The 19,237-nt window shown below is 38.9% G+C and overlaps 2 protein-coding genes across 4 annotated transcripts in view; both read right to left on the reverse strand.

Moving 5' to 3' along the window:
- The window catches only part of LOC133657117 (poly(ADP-ribose) glycohydrolase-like), a 52,079-nt gene extending 41,094 nt beyond the window's left edge, over positions 1 to 10,985 (reverse strand). For 2 of the 3 annotated variants that reach the window (XM_062058060.1, XM_062058061.1), the window contains exons 1-6: positions 10,626 to 10,985; positions 9,293 to 9,355; positions 3,329 to 3,892; positions 3,120 to 3,252; positions 546 to 668; positions 383 to 463 (exon numbers count right to left, since the gene is read on the reverse strand). In XM_062058060.1, the coding sequence (XP_061914044.1) occupies positions 383 to 463; positions 546 to 668; positions 3,120 to 3,252; positions 3,329 to 3,892; positions 9,293 to 9,355; positions 10,626 to 10,690 (1,029 nt within the window). In that variant the 5' untranslated portion in view covers positions 10,691 to 10,985. Of the gene's footprint in view, positions 1 to 382; positions 464 to 545; positions 669 to 3,119; positions 3,253 to 3,328; positions 3,893 to 9,292; positions 9,356 to 9,754; positions 9,900 to 10,625 lie in introns of those variants that run through there. The other variant, XM_062058063.1, reaches the window with a different exon arrangement.
- Positions 10,986 to 16,827: 5,842 nt separating this feature from the next.
- Positions 16,828 to 19,237, reverse strand: part of LOC133657122 (myoferlin-like) — a 77,021-nt gene continuing 74,611 nt past the window's right edge. Inside the window, 3 exon segments of the mRNA XM_062058069.1 lie at positions 16,828 to 17,060; positions 18,836 to 18,983; positions 19,059 to 19,168. Of these exon segments, the coding sequence (XP_061914053.1) occupies positions 17,022 to 17,060; positions 18,836 to 18,983; positions 19,059 to 19,168 (297 nt within the window). The 3' untranslated portion in view covers positions 16,828 to 17,021.

A 19,237-nucleotide genomic window follows, 5' to 3' on the forward strand; every position in this document is an offset into this window, starting at 1 on the left:
GGCTCTTTTGTCGGGGGGCAGACACCAATTAAAAGGATTTGTATTAATTTCAATGGGCAACTTTGAATTGAGGTACAAGTGTTTTGAGTTAAGAGCAGAACCAATCAGGCTCGTAAGTGGAGGTACTAATGTACATTGAATGGTTTGTTTGTATTAAATAACACTGCATATTACAAGTCATAGTATAGTCTGATATCAACACCGCCACCTTGTGGACAGTTGTGAACTTACAAGGGTGTCATTATTCATTATTTTAGTGCGCATGATGGACTATAATCAAAAAGGTGAAGTTGTTGTAAAGACCAAAATATTAAATGAGAAGTGCTTTAAAATGCAGTTTCTGCCTAACTTGATCCAGATGATCTCCACAAATCTGTCTTACCCTCACATCCAGGGAACTTTTGAACCCTCCTTGCAAGGTGGAGTGGATTAACTCCCACCGACTCTGAACGCCACCTCCATCCTATTTGAGGAAAAAAAAAACGAATTCAACTACTCTTGCTTTGTGTTTGGATTGGATGTTGTGGTGGAAGAAATAATCAGACCTCCGTGTCCATCGGAAACAGATTCTTCTCAGAGCAAGGCATCTTCACGGACACGTCGTCCCACGCGTCCTTGAACTTGCCGGGGTAGGGGACAGGCACCTCTCCCTCTCTAAGTAGATCTGTCTGTAACATTGAGAAACAAAAACACATGATGTATTCAAGGGTTGAATACTTTGGGAACAAGTACATGCATACACTGAGTAGGTATTTTATTAGAATACACCCTGACCACAACACTCACAGTCCAGATACTAGCTGCAAGCCACCAAATAAACTGTCAGCTGCTATGTACAGCCTTCCTTACTATTAAAGTGTTAAATTGCTTTAGGCTTTTACATTACATTAGTGTGACACACCTTCCTCATTTGTTAGAAGAGGGTACAGTACAATACAGTACAGTGATCAACTCAGTTTTACAAATATTTGACGGATAATGATGGTAAAAGGTTGCTTTAAAAATTGCCTGTACAGTAACTAAAGATTTGATGGGGACACTTTGACACTGGAACAGATTACAGAAGAACTTCTAATGTAAAACACACCCAGTTCTGTGAGGCTTCCAAGTTCATTTCAAAACAATTTCCCCCATGGGAAATAAAGTGAATTATTTTGGCATCATAACATTTTTTATTAGTTTTCAACGTTTTAACATTGTTTTTTACATTCTTAACTGTTGTATTTATTACCAGGGCTGCCCCTCCCTATACGCCAAGGCTATTCAACTACATATTGAAGAGGGCCGCAGTTTCAAAAGCCCAAAGGCTCAGGGGGCCGTACATCGAAATTTGGATGTTTTGTCAGAAATTGCCTCAGTCTGAGGTTATATTCCTTTGAGACTGTGTTTACCTAATTGCAAAGTAAACACATCAGCTTTCACACTGCACTGTCAATAAACTCATTATTCTGCCCTCGCAACTCGATACCAGCGTGTGCCGTTGGACAGATAGCTAACAACATGAAGAAACAGAAGTTTTGTTGATGATTGATGTTTCTTCTTTTGAATTATTTTCCTTCCTTAGTTGCATTTCTTTACACTTCTTTCACTTAGGTTTGTAAGACTGAAAATATAATCATAAAATAACCATTACAAAAGTAAAAATTTCCATTGTGTATTTTGTATTGTGGCATCAAGGGTTGGAATTGGGGGTTAAATCACCAAAAATGATTCCTGGGCGTGGCACCGCTGCTGCCCACTGCTCCCCTCACCTCCAAGGGGGTGAACAAGGTGATGGGTCAAATGCAGAGGACAAATTTCACCCCACCCAGTGTGTGTGTGACAATCATTGGTACTTTAACTTTAACTTATTAACAATGCCATGACGCGTGACGGTATCAAACGAAAACTTGGCAAGTTTTTTTTCTGGCACTTTTGCTTTGGCGGGTCTGAAAATAAACTGCATCTCCCAGAATCCTTTGCACTTAAAAATACATGTTTGTAGTATAAATATGATGAGAACATTTGAGCATTTTTTTTTTGTTCATTTACAGGAAGTGTGTTCATTCTAAACATTCCTGCCACTTCCTTTTGACATACTAAATAGCATTTGTAGGTATTTTATTAGGGGGGACGTATAACACAATAATATCGTACCGTGTCCTTAATACCGTGGTATCGTATGGTGAGATTTTTATATGGTTACATCCTTACTAAGAAGACATATATATTCTTATGCTATAGTTATTTAAGTGCTTTGATTATTGAATATTTCTGTATATTGATTGATTGATTGATTGAAACTTTTATTAGTAGATTGCATAGTTCAATACATATTCCGTACAATTGACCACTAAATGGTAACACCCGAATAAGTTTTTCAACTTGTTTAAGTCGGGGTCCATGTTAATCAATTCATGGTACAAATATATACTATCAGCATAATACAGTCATCACACAAGTTAATCATCAGAGTATATACATTTACTTATTTACATTATTTACAATCCGGGGGGTGGGATGAGGAGGGTTTGGTTGATATCAGCACTTCAGTCATCAACAATTGCATCATCAGAGAAATGGGCATTGAAACAGTGTAGGTCTGACTTGGTAGGATATGTACAGCGAGCAGAGAACATAGTGAGTTCAGATAGCATAAGAACAAGTATATACATTAGAAATACATTTGATTATTTACATTTGGTTATTTACAATCCGGGGAGGTGGGATGTGGAAGGGGGAGGGTGTTAGTCAAGGGTTGAAGGTGCCTGCAGGTGTTGTTTTAGTGCGGTTTTGAAGGAGGATATAGATGCACTTTCTTTTACACCTGCTGGGAGTGCAGCGTGAACTTTTGCAAAGTTTAATGCACTTAGATGCTAAAATGTATTTTGTTACCTTGCACTGGTGCTTTTGTGACGACAATACATTTAAATGTAATGTGCTTTTTTTTTTTTTTTTTTTCAAATCATTTTCCCCAAATGATGAATTCCAAATTGCACTACTTGTTGGGGCATTTTGGAGATTGCAGTGCAATTCAAATGTCCATAATTTCCAATGAGGAACAATTTTTTCTTTTTTTTGCGTTTGCTTCACAATTTCCACAAGATCTAAAGACGGAAAAGAATACAAGTTCTGCTCACCCTGACTGTAACGGTGTGGTTAGGCACTGCTTTCAGGTGGGACAGCGGTGGAGCACACTGGGGCATCCTGTTCAGCTCATCTATGGGTGTCCCAAGCCATTCTCTAATCTGGTCAAAGGCAGGGGATGAAACCCTGCAATTCAACAAAACCAGTAAAGAACAGGAGGAGTAGATCATCCAAAATAATTAACTATACAGGCTGCAGATACCTTTCAGATGTTGACTGGTTGATAATCAAATCCTGACTCATATCCGATGTGTCGCTACCATCTGCCATTCCGGCATCACCAGTTCCCATGGAAACCCGCTGAGCCCTCATGTTGGCCAAACTTCCAACATCAGAACAAACTCCCTCAGCATCTGCACAGCCACACTCTTCCACAACAGCATTGGCGCCATCTCCGTGGTTGTTTGCGGAGTTGCTGACGAGCGGCGTCTTACCAACGGGGCTGCCGGGACTTGGCATCTCCACGTCTTTGGAGGGACCCACGCCCTTCTTTGGACTGAGGCAGCAGGCGGGATTGTGAGAGTGTGCGACAACACCGGTGGTTTTCACAGGTTGAGGACTGTGTGAGGAAGTAGGTCTCTTGGATTTCTGTCCGTTGGAACATTGCGTTGGAGCCGGGCTACTTCTTATGCTAGAAAGCCCAGAGTCACTCAAAGAGTCCATTAAAGTCTGAGAGGAGGCCATGTCTCCGCTTAGAAAACAATCTCCATCTTGCTCAGGGGTTGGACAGAAGAGCTCAACTTCAGCTTGGCTATCACCAGTCACACTGCAAAACACCAAATGGTCTAAACTTCATTAAGGGCCACATTGCATTTATGGCTGCCATCAGAGGGCCGCTTCTGTATACACATACGTACAGGCCAAAAGTTTGGACACACCTTCTCATTTCAATGCGTTTTCTTTATTTTCATGACTATTTACATTGTAGATTGTCACTGAAGGCATTAAAACTATGACACCTGTGAAGTGAAAACCATTTCAGGTGACTACCTCTTGAAGCTCATCGAGAGAATGCCAAGAGTGTGCAAAGCAGTAATCAGAGCCAATAAAACAGAAGAAACTAGAATATAAAACATATTTTCAGTTAATTCACCACATGTGTTCATTCATAGTTTTGATGCCTTCAGTGACAATCTACAAAAGTAAATACCGTATTTTTCGGAGTATAAGTCGCACCGGAGTAAAAGTCGCACCTGCCGAAAATGCATAATAAAGAAGGAAAAAAACATATATAAGTCACACTGGAGCCCGGCCAAACTATGAAAAAAACTGCGACTTATAGTCCGAAAAATACGGTAGTCATGAAAATTAAAAAATACGCATTGAATGAGAAGGTGTGTCCAAACTTTTGGCCTGTTCTGTATAAAAATATGAACCAGGGCTGGGTGAAATACAGGTACTATAGTTAATACCGGTATATTTTAGAAAGCGGTATATATTTGAGACAATAACGCCATACCGGTATTTTTTTATGTGCCTTTTTACGGCCGTTTGATCTTCTCTGTGCCTGAAAGGTGAAGCACAGGTCATCTTCTTTGGCTCACCCTTGCCCTTGCGTGTTTATGGAGGCTTCTCTGATGAAGAACTGTGACGCTGTTGGACAATTTGCTCACGCATTTGTTGACAAAGTGGTGACCCTCGCCCTTGTGAATGACTGAGCATTTCATGGAATCTGCTTTTATACCCAATCATGGCACCCACCTGTTCCCAAATAGCCTGTTCACCCGTGGAATGTTCCAAATAAGTGTTTGATGAACATTCCTCAACTTTCTCAGTCTTTTTTGCCACTTGTGCCAGCTTTTTTGAAACATGTTGCAGGCATCAAATTCCAAATGAGCTAATATTTGCAAAAAATAAAGTTTTCCGGTTCAAATGTCTCTTGTCTTTGCAGTCTGTTCAATTGAATATAGGTTGAAAAGGATTTGCAAATCATTGTATTTTGTTTTTATTTACGATTTGCACAACGTACGAACTTCATTGGTTTTGGGTATTTGTACATGCAATGCAGTTTTCTGTTAAAATTTAAAGAAGAAATATGGCGGTCCACGTTAAATGTGGCGGCCCTTTAATGATGCGTTGCGGCACATTTATGACGGTCCACATTTAATGATTTGGCAGGATAAATTAAATGATTGTGGCGGGCCACATTTAATGGTGGCGGCGGGCCAAATTAAATGATGTGGCGGGCCAGATCTGGCCCCCAGGCCTTGAGTTTGACACTTGTGCCCTAAGTCAGTGTTTTTCAACCACTGTCCCGCGACACACTAGTGTGCCGTGAGATACAGTCTGTTGTGCCGTGGGAGATTATGTAATTTCACCTAATTGGGTTAAAAATATTTTATGCAAACCAGTAGTTATAATCCGCAAATGTGCCGTTGTCTAGTGTCTGTACTGTCTAGAGCTCGGCATATCAGTGGTTGGCAGCAGGTAGCTAATTGCTTTGTAGATGTCGGGAACATGGTTTGTCGTGATCACAATATGCGGTAGGCAGCGTGCAGGTAAAAAGGTATCTAATGCTTAAACCAAAAATAAACAAACGGTAAGGGTCGCTAAGAAAAGGCATTGAAGCTTAGGTATGGCTATGCAAAACGAAGCTAAAACTGAACTGGCTGCAAAGTAAACAAAAACAGAATGCTGGACGACAGCAAAGCACCTCCTGGTACCCTAGCACCTCCAAAACCCTCAAATCTAAACTCCAAACATCCCAGAACAAGCTAGTCAGGTTACTTCTAGACCTCCACCCCAGATCACACCGCACTCCTACCCAGTTCTCCAAAGTTGGCTGGCTCAGTGTGGAGGACAGAGTAAAACAACTTGCACTGAGCCTAGTCTATGAAATCCGCTACACCTCACTGATACCGAAGTACATGTCAAACTACTTCCAGAACGTAAATGACCGCCATAACCACAACACCAGGGGGAGCGCCACAAACCACGTTAAACCCAGATTCCGATCTAACAAAGGTCTTAACTCATTCTCTTTCTATGCCACATCAATATGGAATGCACTCCCAACAGGTGTAAAAGAAAGTGCATCTCTATCCTCCTTCAAAACCGCACTAAAAGACCACCTACAGGCAGCTACAACCCTAGCCTAACCCCCTCCCCCCACCACATCCCACCTCCCCGGATTGTAAATAACCAAATGTATATACTTGTTCTTATGCTTTCTGAGCTCACTATGTTCACCGCTCGCTGTACATATCCTACCAAGTGAGACCTACACTGTTACAATGTCCATTTCTCAGATGATATAATTGTTGATGACTGAAATATGCTGATAGCAACCCAACCTAACCCCCCCCAACCCCACTTCACATCCCACCAGCCGGATTGTAAATAATTCAATGTATATACTCTGATGATTAACTTGTGTGATGACTGTATTATGCTGATAGTATATATTTGTACCATGAATTGATTAACGTGGACCCCGACGTAAACATGTTGAAAAACTTATTCGGGTGTTACCATTTAGTCATCAATTGTACGGAATATGTACTGTACTGTGCAATCTACTAATAAAAGTCTCAATCAATCAATCAATCAAAAAGAATTAGAGCGTGTGGAGCAGATGGCGTCCACAAAGTACATCCGTACATGACATGACAATCAACACCAAAATAGGAGCGCAAGAACTAAAACACTAAACACAGGAAAACACCAAAAAACTCCAAATAAATCACGGCGTGATGTGACAGGTCGTGACGGTACACCTACCGTATTTTCCGCACTATAAAGCGCACCTAAAAACCTCCAATTTTGTTAAAAGCTGACAGTGCGCCTTATAATCCGGTGCGCCTTATATATGGACCACTATTGAGCCTCCAACAGGTAAAAGTTTCAATCAATCGCAACTACGGTAAGCAGCCGCCGACTTCATTTTCCCCCGTAGAAGAAGAAGCGCACGGTGCATGCTGGGATGTATGACTGCGCGAGGCGTGCTGTTTCATTTCTATTTGTTTGTTTATGTTAAGACCCCAAAATGGCTCCTATTAAGAGACACGCTTACGACGCAGAGTTTAAACTTAAGACGATCAGTCACGCAGTAGAACACGGGAATAGAACAGCAGCGACACTGACTCGATTAATGACGACTTCGACGAGACGTTGGATGCCGTATTTGCCCAACTGTTTAATTCGGACACTGAAGAAGAAGAATTCGAGGGATTCGTGGATGAGGAATAACTTCATAAAATGAGCTTTACATTTTTATTTTGTGTGTTGTGTTGTGTGACATTAACGTTTGAGCAACGTTGAGTTATTGATATATTGTTATTGCTCTGCACTATTTCGAGTGTTACTATATTGTGATTGCACTAACGTTTGATTTACCCTAACAGTATCACTGTTTTTTACCTGTTTATTGAATCAGGGAAAAGTTCCCCTCCACTATGTGATATAAATGTTGCACTACATGTTATACCTTGCTGTTGTTAAAAGATAAACAAAACACCACGTCACTGACTTTACTTCGGGGAAAATAATAAAACAGCTGTTTATTCATTTTGGGAGTGAACAGCGTTATCAGAACGCTGGTTTGTAATCTATTAATAAAGTTTGACTGACCTATCTGACTGTTTTGTTGACATTCCCTTTAGCGCAGCTCCATCTAATGGATGCATAACGTAACCCCAGCCTCTACTGTAGCGTCTATTCTATGCGCCTTATAATGCGGTGCGCCTTATATATGAACAAAGTTTTAAAATACCGTATATTACCAAATAAACGCCCTTGTGCAAATAACCGCCCATGTCCTAATAGCCGCCCGGGGTCTGACCCATTTTGTGAATTAACCGCCTCTTCCTAATAACCGCCCATGTCCAAATAGCCGCCCATGGGCTGTTATTTGCATAATTTAGATTAAAATCATATTGATTTCATTAAGCCTAATTTATAAGTTAAAAGGAAAAGCAAAGGTGCAGTAATTCTGGTAATTACGGTAACAGCAGACGTTACGTGGGGATTCTGGGTAATCAACATATTGCAATGGGTCACCGCATATAGCGTAACACACACTCAACGACAACAACAAACCCACGAGGAAAAGTTTCAACATGGCAAGCAACAGTAGCAGTGAGTTGAATGAACAGGATACCGGTACACCACAACTGATGGACGGGAATACTTTAAGGGGGAAGAAGAACAGAAAGTTTGACTTAAAGTTCCAGCTAGCGGTTGTGAAGTATGCGGAGCAGAATTCTGGTTTGGCAGCGGCCAGGCAGTTTAACATTGACCCAAAACGTGTACGAGAATGGAAACAAAAAAAGGGAGAACTACTATCTCAGTCGGTAATCGATGGAAAACGGGTTCGCTCATCTGGTGGAGGTAGGAAGAAAGTGAGCGACGAGCTTGATGCTAATTTGTGTCAGTTGATACATCACGTATGCTGCTTTATTTAAAACTTGGAGTACTGTAGCCTTTATTTTATTTAAGTGACAGTATTATTGTTCTGTTTTGATGGTGGGTTTTATACTTGAGTACTTGGTACCATAATTTTATTTTTCCCGGTAGGCTGCTTTATTTAAAAAGTTTATTTATTTTTAGTATTGGTTTTCTATTTGACAATTGTTGTACTACTGCCATGTTGAGGCCTTGTTGATCTCTTGTCTTTTGATAGCCTACCTCATGTTGATCTCTTGTTTTTTTGTTTGTATGTATACAATAGCTTTTACATTTAACGTTTTTTGTACGAAAAAAAATACTGGACAGTAACCACTGTAACCAAATAATGGCCTGGTGCAGGCTGGTGCAAAAACAAATAAAAGCCTTGTGCAAATAACCGGCCATGTCCTAATAGCCGCCCGGGGTCTGACCCCATTTTGTGAAATAAACGCCCGGGCTACTATTTGGTAATATACGGTATGCCAATCATTGAAGGTGCGCCTTATAATCCGGTGCGCCTTATAGTGCGGAAAATACGGTACTTTGAGACAAGAGCTATAGTGATGCATGGTTGGTTATGGTTTGAATTCATATCCAACAATTGCGAGAACGACTTTTTACTGTCAATATCGCCTGCTGAGTTTCATTTTTTAATGTTTTCTGCTGGTGGGATTTTTTTTCTATGAAAAAAAATGTGCCTCGGCTCAGAAAAGGTTGATAATCACTGCCCGAAGCAATTTGAATGACATTGTTGGGATTTACTAGACTGCTTTATACTTACCTCCTCTGAGAATCCATTTCTTTATCCATGTTTGAGGAGTCAAACAATACAAGTTGACATAACCTGCACAAAAAAACATTGACTTACAGCATGTGCAAAAGGTCTCACAAAAGAATATGAACATTAAATAGCGTTTGAGGGACTTTCGCCATTACAATGCAACTATAACTAGTTATGATTGTTGTTGTTGTTGTAGTCAACAAAGAAGCAATTATTTACACGTACAGTACAGGCTTTAAAGGCTAGCTGTCGAACAGTAATGTCATGATAATGCTTGGTTAACTTAGCGAGCGATAACGCTACATTTAATACATTTTAGGTCATGGAATTTAAAAGAAATATAGAATAAACCTTACTACGATGCTAATTTAGCACTAAAATGCTAAACATCAAAGCTGTCAACTACGAGTACAAAGCAGCCTCCGCAAGCTAGCGGGGGGGGGGGATTGGGATGAAACTTACATTCAAGTCCGCCAGGGGTTGATAAGCCTCATATAAACACATATTTATTCATTACAAATGTAACTAAATAACGTCATTTTGAACGTGACTTAACATTAAAAACGTTGTCGTCCGCTTTCCTGCTTTATTGACATGTCGTTGTGACAGCCGCTGCCGCTTAACGGCAAGGAGACCGGGGACCAATCACGAAGGTGATAGCGGGAAAAGAGGCGGGGTCAGACGCCGGTATCTTAGCAACCGGGCCCAAAAAGGAGCTTTTCTGCCGTAAAAGGTCTGAGAAGTGAGGGGGGAATAAATCACTGCAGGAGTATTGGGCGTCATGGTGACGTATCACTGACGAATTGGGAATTTTATATTATTGAACTTATTAAAAGTGTACATTAATTTATAGAAATAAAATTGTTTAACCCGGACTTAGACTCAGACAAACTTTATTGATCCAGAAGGGAAATTGTTCCACACAGTAGCTCAGTTACAAAGGATGGAAAGGGTAAGGATGTGAAGTGAATTATATTTATATAGCGCTTTTTCTCTAGTGTCTCAAAGCACTTGTACATACTGAAACCCAATATCTAAGTTACATTTAAACCAGTGTGGGTGGCACTGGGGTAAAGTGTCTTGCCCGAGGACACAACGGCAGTGACTAGGATGGCGGAAGCGGGGATCGAACCTGGAACCCTCAAGTTGCAGGCACAACCGCTCTACCAACCGAGCTATGCCGCCCCAATAGTGTGCAGACTAAGTATGCAGGAAGTAGTCTTTGCCATTAAGGTAATGTGCCAGTCTTGTATTTTGTTGCGCCCTACAAAGTGTTTGTACTGTAAGTATTGTATTCATGACACATTAGATGTTTCATTGTATGTTTCATTACCACATTTGGAGGTGTCGAAATCGCCACGTTGCCATCCAGCGCCGACTGTAACGTGGCGTGCACATTCCACATCGCCACTGTCATCTTTGCATGTCCTCCTCTGCTGTCCTCACACGCTCAGCAGACTTGTGTGGGCTCCAAGTGATGGGCAAGATACCTGTGTTGTGTTGTGTGATACCTGTGTTGTGTTGTGTGATACCTGTGTTGTGTGGGCTCCAAGTGATGGGCAAGATACCTGTGTTGTGTTGTGTGATACCTGTGTTGTGTGATACCTGTGTTGTGTGGGCTCCAAGTGATGGGCAAGATAATGCAGGTATTATACAGTAAATGGACCATAGTAGCAATTACAATTTTTTACAATTGTAAAGCTGTAAAGCAGTCGACAACTGTATCAACTTAATCAACTTTATCTACTTTATCAACTGTATCAACTTTATCTACTTTATCAACTGTATCAACTTTATCTACTTTATCAAATGTATCTACTTTATCAACTTTATCTACTGTATCAACTGTATCTACTTTATCAATGTTATCTACTGTATCAACTGTATCTACTTTATCAACTTTATCTACTGTATCAACTGTATCTACTTTATCAATTTTATCTACTGTATCAACTGTATCTACTTTATCAACTGTATCTACTTTATCAACTGTATCAACTTTCTACTTTATCAACTATCTACTTTATCAACTATCTACTTTATCAACTATCAATTGTATCAACTGTATCTACTTTATCAACTGTATCAACTATCAACTGCATCGACTTTATCTACTGTATTAACTGTATCTACTTTATCAACTGCATCATCTTTATCAACTATCTACTTTATCTACTGTATCATCTTTATCAACTATCTACTTTATCAACTGTATCTACTTTATCAACTATCTACTTTATCAACTATCATCTTTATCAACTGTATCTACTTTATCAACTGTATCTACTTTATCAACTTTATCTTCTTTATTAACTGTAACAACTGTATCAACTTTATCAACTGTATCTACTTTATCAACTGTATCTACTTTATCAACTGTATTAACTATCTACTTTATCAACTGTATCATCTGTATCTACTTTATCAACTGTATCTACTTTATCAATTGTATCAACTGTATCTACTTTATCAACTGTATCAACTTTATTAACTGCAACAACTGTATCAACTGTATCTACTTTATCAACTGTATCAACTATCAACTTTATCTACTTTATTAACTGTAACAACTGTATCAACTTTATTAAAACTGTATCAACTTTATCTACTGTATCAACATTATCTACTGTATCAACCGTATCTACTGTATCAACTTTATCTACTGTATCAACTGTATCTACTTTATCTACTGTATCAATTGGGGACGGCGTGGCGTGGTTGGGAGAGTGGCCGTGCCAGCAACCTGAGGGTTCCTGGTTCGATCCCCACCTTCTACTAACCTCGTCACGTCCGTTGTGTCCTTGAGCAAGACACTTCACCCTTGCTCCTGATGGGTGGTGGTTAGGGCCTTGCATGGCAGCTCCCGCCATCAGTGAGTGAATGTGTGTGTGTGAATGGGTGAATAGTGGAAATACTGTCAAAGCGCTTTGAGTACCTTGAAGGTAGAAAAGCGCTATAAAAGTATAACCCATTTACCATTTAAAATATTAGTAAGTTGGATGTTTTTTCTTCCATAGATATTATTGTATATAATGTTATTATTGTGTGTATTGTAGCAAATACACACCTAAATACACTAGGGTTGGAATTGGGGGTTAAATCACCAAAAATGAATCCCGGGCGTGGCCACCGCTGCTGCCCACTGCTCCCCTCACCTCCCAGGTGGGTGATTAAGGGTGATGGGTCAAATGCAGAGAATAATTTTGCCACACCTAGTGTGTGTGTGTGTGTGTGTGTGTGTGTGTGACAATCATTGGTACTTTAACCTTTTAACTTTATATGTCCTTTTTCACTCAGGTTCACTCGCTTTTGTTTCAAACTGCCTCTCGACCTTTGCTCTGCCTCACACATCCCTGAAAGATATGATGTCATATGGTTATTCCTAACCACGGTACTGGACTCTTAAGAATGCGGACTCTGTGTGTTCCAATCCAGGGATGTCAAACTTGTTTCCATTGAGGGCCACATGGCAGTTATGGCTGGCATCAGAGGGCCGCTTGTAACAGCGAATAAAGTATGAATATGCCTCTGGGTTTTATTATTAATTATATAAATTGTTTTAAGTAGACTTGTCGATTTTACAGTAAAAACTTTTAAATTTACAAAATTTTACTGTAAAATAGTGTTTTTTAAAACTTTTTACGATAAATATAAAAACAGTACCGGTGTTTTGTTTTGTTTTTACAGAAAAAGATGGCAGTTTAGTTGCCAGAATTGTACTATTAAATATACATTGTTTTGTACAACATTATATTGTTGATGGAAAAAACAGTCCAAGTTCCTTTTTTTATTCTGGCAATTTAGCTGCCAGTTTTTCTACCGTAAAAACAAATGCATCGTTTTTCCACTTACAGTGATAACACCGTTAAAAACTAAATTTTACGGTAAAAATGTGGCAGCTCAGTCAACATAATTTTAACACAATTTTTTTTTAGTTTTTTTCAGTTTCATGCTGTAAAGAACACCGTAAATAGAAATTGTAATTTGTATTAATTTGATGGGTAGTTTGCTGTAAAGTTAAATAAAAATACCTATTTTTATTTAGACAAAAACATGTTTGTAAAGTATGATAATATTGTGTAATATTTGTTACAATATTGGTGTCAGAATAATTGTATCTAAGTTATCACAAAACTTTGTGTTACATTGAGTTCAGCTCGACCTGCGAGAGGACAAAAGCTGTCTTTGATCCTACCAAGCAAAAGGCTTGTTTAAAACTCCACTGTGTAGGATGTGAAGCAACATGAAGGTGTCAGTTTCTTTGATGTATTGTAATCCACAGGAAGATATTGTCTTGACCCGAGATCTACAAAGCGGAGAGGAAGCAGGACCTGACGCAAGCTCCAGGCACCTTTTCTTTGAACTGTTTTACGACCTTTTCTTTGAACTGTTTTGTAACCAAAGGCGATGGCTGTTTACGACCCCCCTCCAATTGAAACAGCTGTTGTCATGTAATCAGGGAAAGTCCAAATAAAAGAGGAGGCGTACAATCTTTCGTCAGAGCGTTTCTCCTCAATTGAGCTAAATTTAATTCTGTCTCTGTTTAATTCCTTGCTTCTTGTCTTGTTTAATAAATGTCATCAGTGTTTGAACCTGACAATTGGATACTATTAAAGTTCAAACGGGTATGCAATTTCAAGCAGTACATATATTTTTTTCCTGTCAAAATGAAAAAAATCAATTACATTTAGTGAGAAAGTATGAAGTACTTTATTGACACGTCATTTCCAGGTGTTTGCGGGCCAGATAAAATGATGGCGCAGGCCAGATCTGGCCCCCGGGCCTTGGGTTTGACACCTGCGTTCTAATCTGTAACACAAACTCAAACCCGCTACCTCGTTGGCAAGGCCTCTTCAAAGTTGTAGACAACAATCCACTGCTTATAATTACATCTGACAAGGTTAGATTTAGACAGCTTTGGATATGTGAAACTCACTGTAATTTTGCCAACAGCCAATAGTGCTAATAGTATAATATGCCTTACCAGATATTTACATATGTCAGATGTCAAACCTAGAGGACCCTTATTGCCGGCGTACGCACAAAAACCTGTAGTACGCCCTTTTCCGTGGCAAAGTTGAGACGTATCAAGACTAGAGTGAAATGAATGTGGACGCGTGCGGTGCCTGGCGCCAACTTCATGCGTCACGTACGCACATTTCTACATGACTATTGCTGTCACAATGTGTACCTGGGACTCCGGCACTGCTTGGTCAGTCGGGCGGACAGTTGCAGCACATTAATGGCCACGGAGATGGTGGAGGAATGGCCCGACTTTGTGTCGAGTGGCGGCTACCGCAAGTCGCTCTCCTGTGTCGCAATAATAAATTGAGTTTACAAAAACGAGTCAAAGTCTTTCGTATCCTTTTTGATATACTGGTATGTTTCAATTTCAAAGATTTCAAACCAAATATGACATACTTTTCACAATTACATACTTTTCACATTAAACGCTAATCTGGCTGTGAGCAGGCTACTGTATGAACACATGTTGCTGTAAATTACACAAATTATATATATATATATATATATATATATATATATATATATATATATATATATATATATATATATATATATATATATATATATATATATATATATATATATATATATATATATATATATATATATATATATATATATATTCACAAAAAACAGATCCAGTAAAGTTGGCACGTTGTGTAAATCGTAAATAAAAACAGAATACAATGATTTGCAAATCCTTTTCAACTTATATTCAATTGAATAGACTGCAAAGACAAGATATTTAATGTTCCAACTGAGAAACGTAATTTTTTTTGGCAACATAATCATTAACTTGGAATTTAATGGCACTAACACATTGCAAAAAAGTTGGCACAGGGGCATTTTTACCACTGTGTTACATGGCCTTTCCTTTTAACAACACTCAGTAAATGTTTGGGAACTGAGGAGACACATTTTTGAAGCTTTTCAGGTGGAATTCTTTCCCATTCTTGCTTGATGTACAGCTTAAGTTGTTCAACAGTCCGGGGTTTCCGTTGTGGTATTTTAGGCTTCATAATGCGCCACATATTTTCAATGGGAGACAGGTCTGGACTACAGGCAGGCCAGTCTAGTACCCGCACTCTTTTACTATGAAGCCACGCTGTTGTAACACGTGGCTTGGCATTGTCTTGCTGAAATAAGCAAGGGCGTCCATGGTAACGTTGCTTGGATGGCAACATATGTTGCTCCAAATCCTGTATGTACATTTCAGCATTAATGGTGCCTTCACAGATGTGTAAGTTACCCATGCCTTGGGCACTAATGCACCCCCATACCATCAAAGATGCTGGCTTTTAAACGTTGCGCCTATAACAGTCCGGATGGTTCTTTGCATCAGTCCATCTTAGATGAGCTTGGGCCTAGCGGCGTTTCTGGGTGTTGTTGATAAATGGCTTTCGCTTTGCATAGTAGAGTTTTAACTTGCACTTACAGATGTAGCGACGAACTGTAGTTACTGACAGTGGTTTTCTGAAGTTTTCCTGAGCCCATTTGGTGATATCCTTTACACACTGATGCCGCTTTTTGATGCAGTACCGCCTGAGGTATCAAAGGTCCGTAATATCATCGCTTACGTGCAGTGATTTCTCCCGATTCTCGGAACCTTTTGATGATATTACGGACCGTAGATGGTGAAATCCCTAAATTCCTTGCAATAGCTGGTTGAGAAATGTTGTTCTTAAACAATTTGCTCACGCATTTGTTCACAAAGTGGTGACCCTCGCCCCATCCTTGTTTGTGAATGACTGAGCATTTCACGGAAGCTGCTTTTATACCCAATCATGGCACCCACCTGTTCCCCAATTAGCCTGTTCACCTATGGGATGTTCCAAATAAGTGTTTGATGAGCATTCCTCAACTTTCTCTGTCTTTTTTTTACCACTTGTGCCAGCTTTTTTGAAACATGTTGCAGGCATCAAATTCCAAATGAGCTAATATTTGCAAAAAATAACAACGTTTCTCAGTTCGAACTTTAAATATCTTGTCTTTGCAGTGAATTCAATTGAATATAAGTTGAAAAGGATTTACAAATCATTCTATTCTGTTTTAATTTACGATTTACACAACGTGCCAACTTCACCGGTTTTGGGTTTTGTATATTGGGGGTAATCCGAGTCACCCACATGTGCTCCCACCTGTTCTAAAGTTTTACATATCTTTGCAGCGACTGAGCACTACTTCATTTCCGGTCCCCTCGCCTGTTTTGCCCACATCCATCTTCTGATGTAGTATCACTTTTTTGTTCCTGTGAGGGGTTCTCTGACTCTACAGCATTGACAGCCTTACACACTTTATCCCACTCCACCCTCTTTCGATAGCCGGAAATGCCCGAAAGAAGCATCTCCTAACTCAATGGGCAGAGTGTGGGACCTCAGGAACATGATTAATTTAAATCTGATGTGAATGGAGGCGTGACCTGGGCGTGGCAAGCCACTTGTGAGCTCAATTCCACTGTTATTAACTCTTGATACTGACTGTTCAATCAAAGAACACTGGTAGAATCTAACAACAGAGGTAAAATACAACTTTTATAGATTTCATTAAAAACATTTGGGTGTGTTTTGAAATGGGCAACAAACATGTCATGATAGTGCAAATGATACAAACCGGTCTGAAGTTGTGTTTGTGACATCAAGCAGTACAAATCCTTGCATATTGCTCTAAAGGACAATCACAGTAAAGACGTTTGCACAGCGGTCGCCTAGGAATAAGGCTTTATAATCTTCATTGAGATGTAGTTCTGTGGATGGAAAATAAACACAAGCGTTATTTTTGTTTGTGTGTGTTCAGGAAAGAAAAACAAGTGCACTGCAAAATCTGAAATCTAAGTAAGATTAAATATCTCAAATGAGGGTGATAATTGCTTATTTTCTGTCTGATAAGATCATTCTTCTCACTAAGCAGATTTTATGTTAGAGTGTTTTACTTGTTTTAAGGGTTTTGGTCCTAAATTATCTCAGTAAGATATTAGAGCTGAGATTGTATGACCTATATTGAGTAAAACATGCTTGAAACTAGAATATCAAGCATTTTATACTCACAAGTATAAAACTGCTTTTTTAAAGTAATAATTTCTTATTTTAAGCATGAAAAAAAGAATCATGACTTTGACACGAATGTGTCTCATAATTAAAACTAGAGATGTCCGATAATATCGGATAAATGCGTTAAAATGTAATATCGGAAATTATCGGTAACGTTTTTTTTTATTATCAGTATCGTTTTTTACATTTTTTTTTTATTAAATCCACATAAAAAACACAAGATACACTTACAATTAGTGCACCAACCCAAAAAACCTCCCTCCCCCCATTCACACTCATTCACACTCATTCACACAAAAGGGTTGTTTCTTTCTGTTATTAATATTCTGGTTCCTACATTATATATCAATATATATCAACACAGTCTGCAAGGGATACAGTCCGTAAGCACACATGATTGTGCGTGCTGCTGCTCCACTAATAGTACTAACCTTTAACAGTTAATTTTACAAATTTTCATTAATTACTAGTTTCTATGTAACTGTTTTTATATTGTTTTACTTTCTTTTTTATTCAAGAAAATGTTTTTAATTTATTTATCTTATTTTATTTTATTCATTTTTTTAAAAAGTACCTTATCTTCACCATACCTGGTTGTCCAAATTAGGCATAATAATGTGTTAATTCCACGACTGTATATATCGGTTGATATCGGTATCGGTTGATATCGGTATCGGTAATTAAAGAGTTGGACAATATCGGCATATCGGATATCGGCAAAAAGCCATTATCGGACATCCCTAATTAAAACAGATGACAGCCAAATGGACTTTGCTGTTTTATTTTCAATGAAACAATAGAAAAGACGTACTCATATAGTAGTACAGTTGGCACAGTACAGTAAACTGACAGTTAATATTGAAACATTTAACATGTGACATTTCTAACAATTTTGAACGAAATAGTTCATGCACATTCAGATTAATTCTTCAAAAATATAATTAAAAAATTTTGGGCTGGGGGCCGGGCTGTATATATGCGCACTAATTGACTGAAAGAGCACGCACTTGGCGCGATGATGTCATGTTGTTGATGGAAAAATGCATTTTTAGACCATATGATTTGCCTGAGCGGCCAAGAGACCCCGAGAGTAACAAGTGGTTGCCTTGTTGCCTTTCCATTAAGAACAATAAACTGGTTTTCAGTATAAGTTTGCTGGTTTCAAGAAATGTAATGCCGAGCGCATATCATTATGTCAAGATAATGGCACTAGCATTTACTTCATTTAAGAATATTTTTCAACATATTGAGCAAAAAGGTCTCTTTTTTTTTTTCTACTTGTTATTAGTGAGAATATACTTATTTTAAGGTATTTTGGGGTTCATTGAAGTTAGCTAATTTTACTTGTTTTGGAAGCCAAATTTTTTTATTCTATTGGCAGATAATTTTGCTTAGTTCAAATAAAATACCCCTAATTTTTGTATTTTTTTTTCTTGTTTTTAAACACTGACTTTTTAAAGTGTGGACTTACAGGCAGCGAGTAGAACATGATTCCGAAGAACAGTAGCACTATCGTGAGTAGTATCCATGCGATGAAAAGCCATTTGAATCGCCGCCATACTATAAACTTCATGGTCTTACAAGGATTTGTAAACCAAAAGAATGACGTGTCAGGACGACTAGTGGAGAGAGAAAAGGCAACAATGTCCACAAACATTCAGTCACAATAACTATTTTAGGAGCGAGATAGTCACCTCGGTGAGTCCAGTTTAGGGTTCATGTTGGGCTCCTCTCTGCCCTTCCCGGCAGGTCTCTCCTCCATCTCCTTCTCATCCACTATTTCCAATGTCATCTCCACTTTTCCCTATGAAGGAATTAAAAAAAAGAAAGACATCAAGACGAGAAAAAGGGATAACAAATGAGAATTTTTCTT

This window comes from Entelurus aequoreus, linkage group LG09, assembly GCF_033978785.1.
Source record: "Entelurus aequoreus isolate RoL-2023_Sb linkage group LG09, RoL_Eaeq_v1.1, whole genome shotgun sequence".
Classification (NCBI taxonomy): domain Eukaryota; kingdom Metazoa; phylum Chordata; class Actinopteri; order Syngnathiformes; family Syngnathidae; genus Entelurus; species Entelurus aequoreus.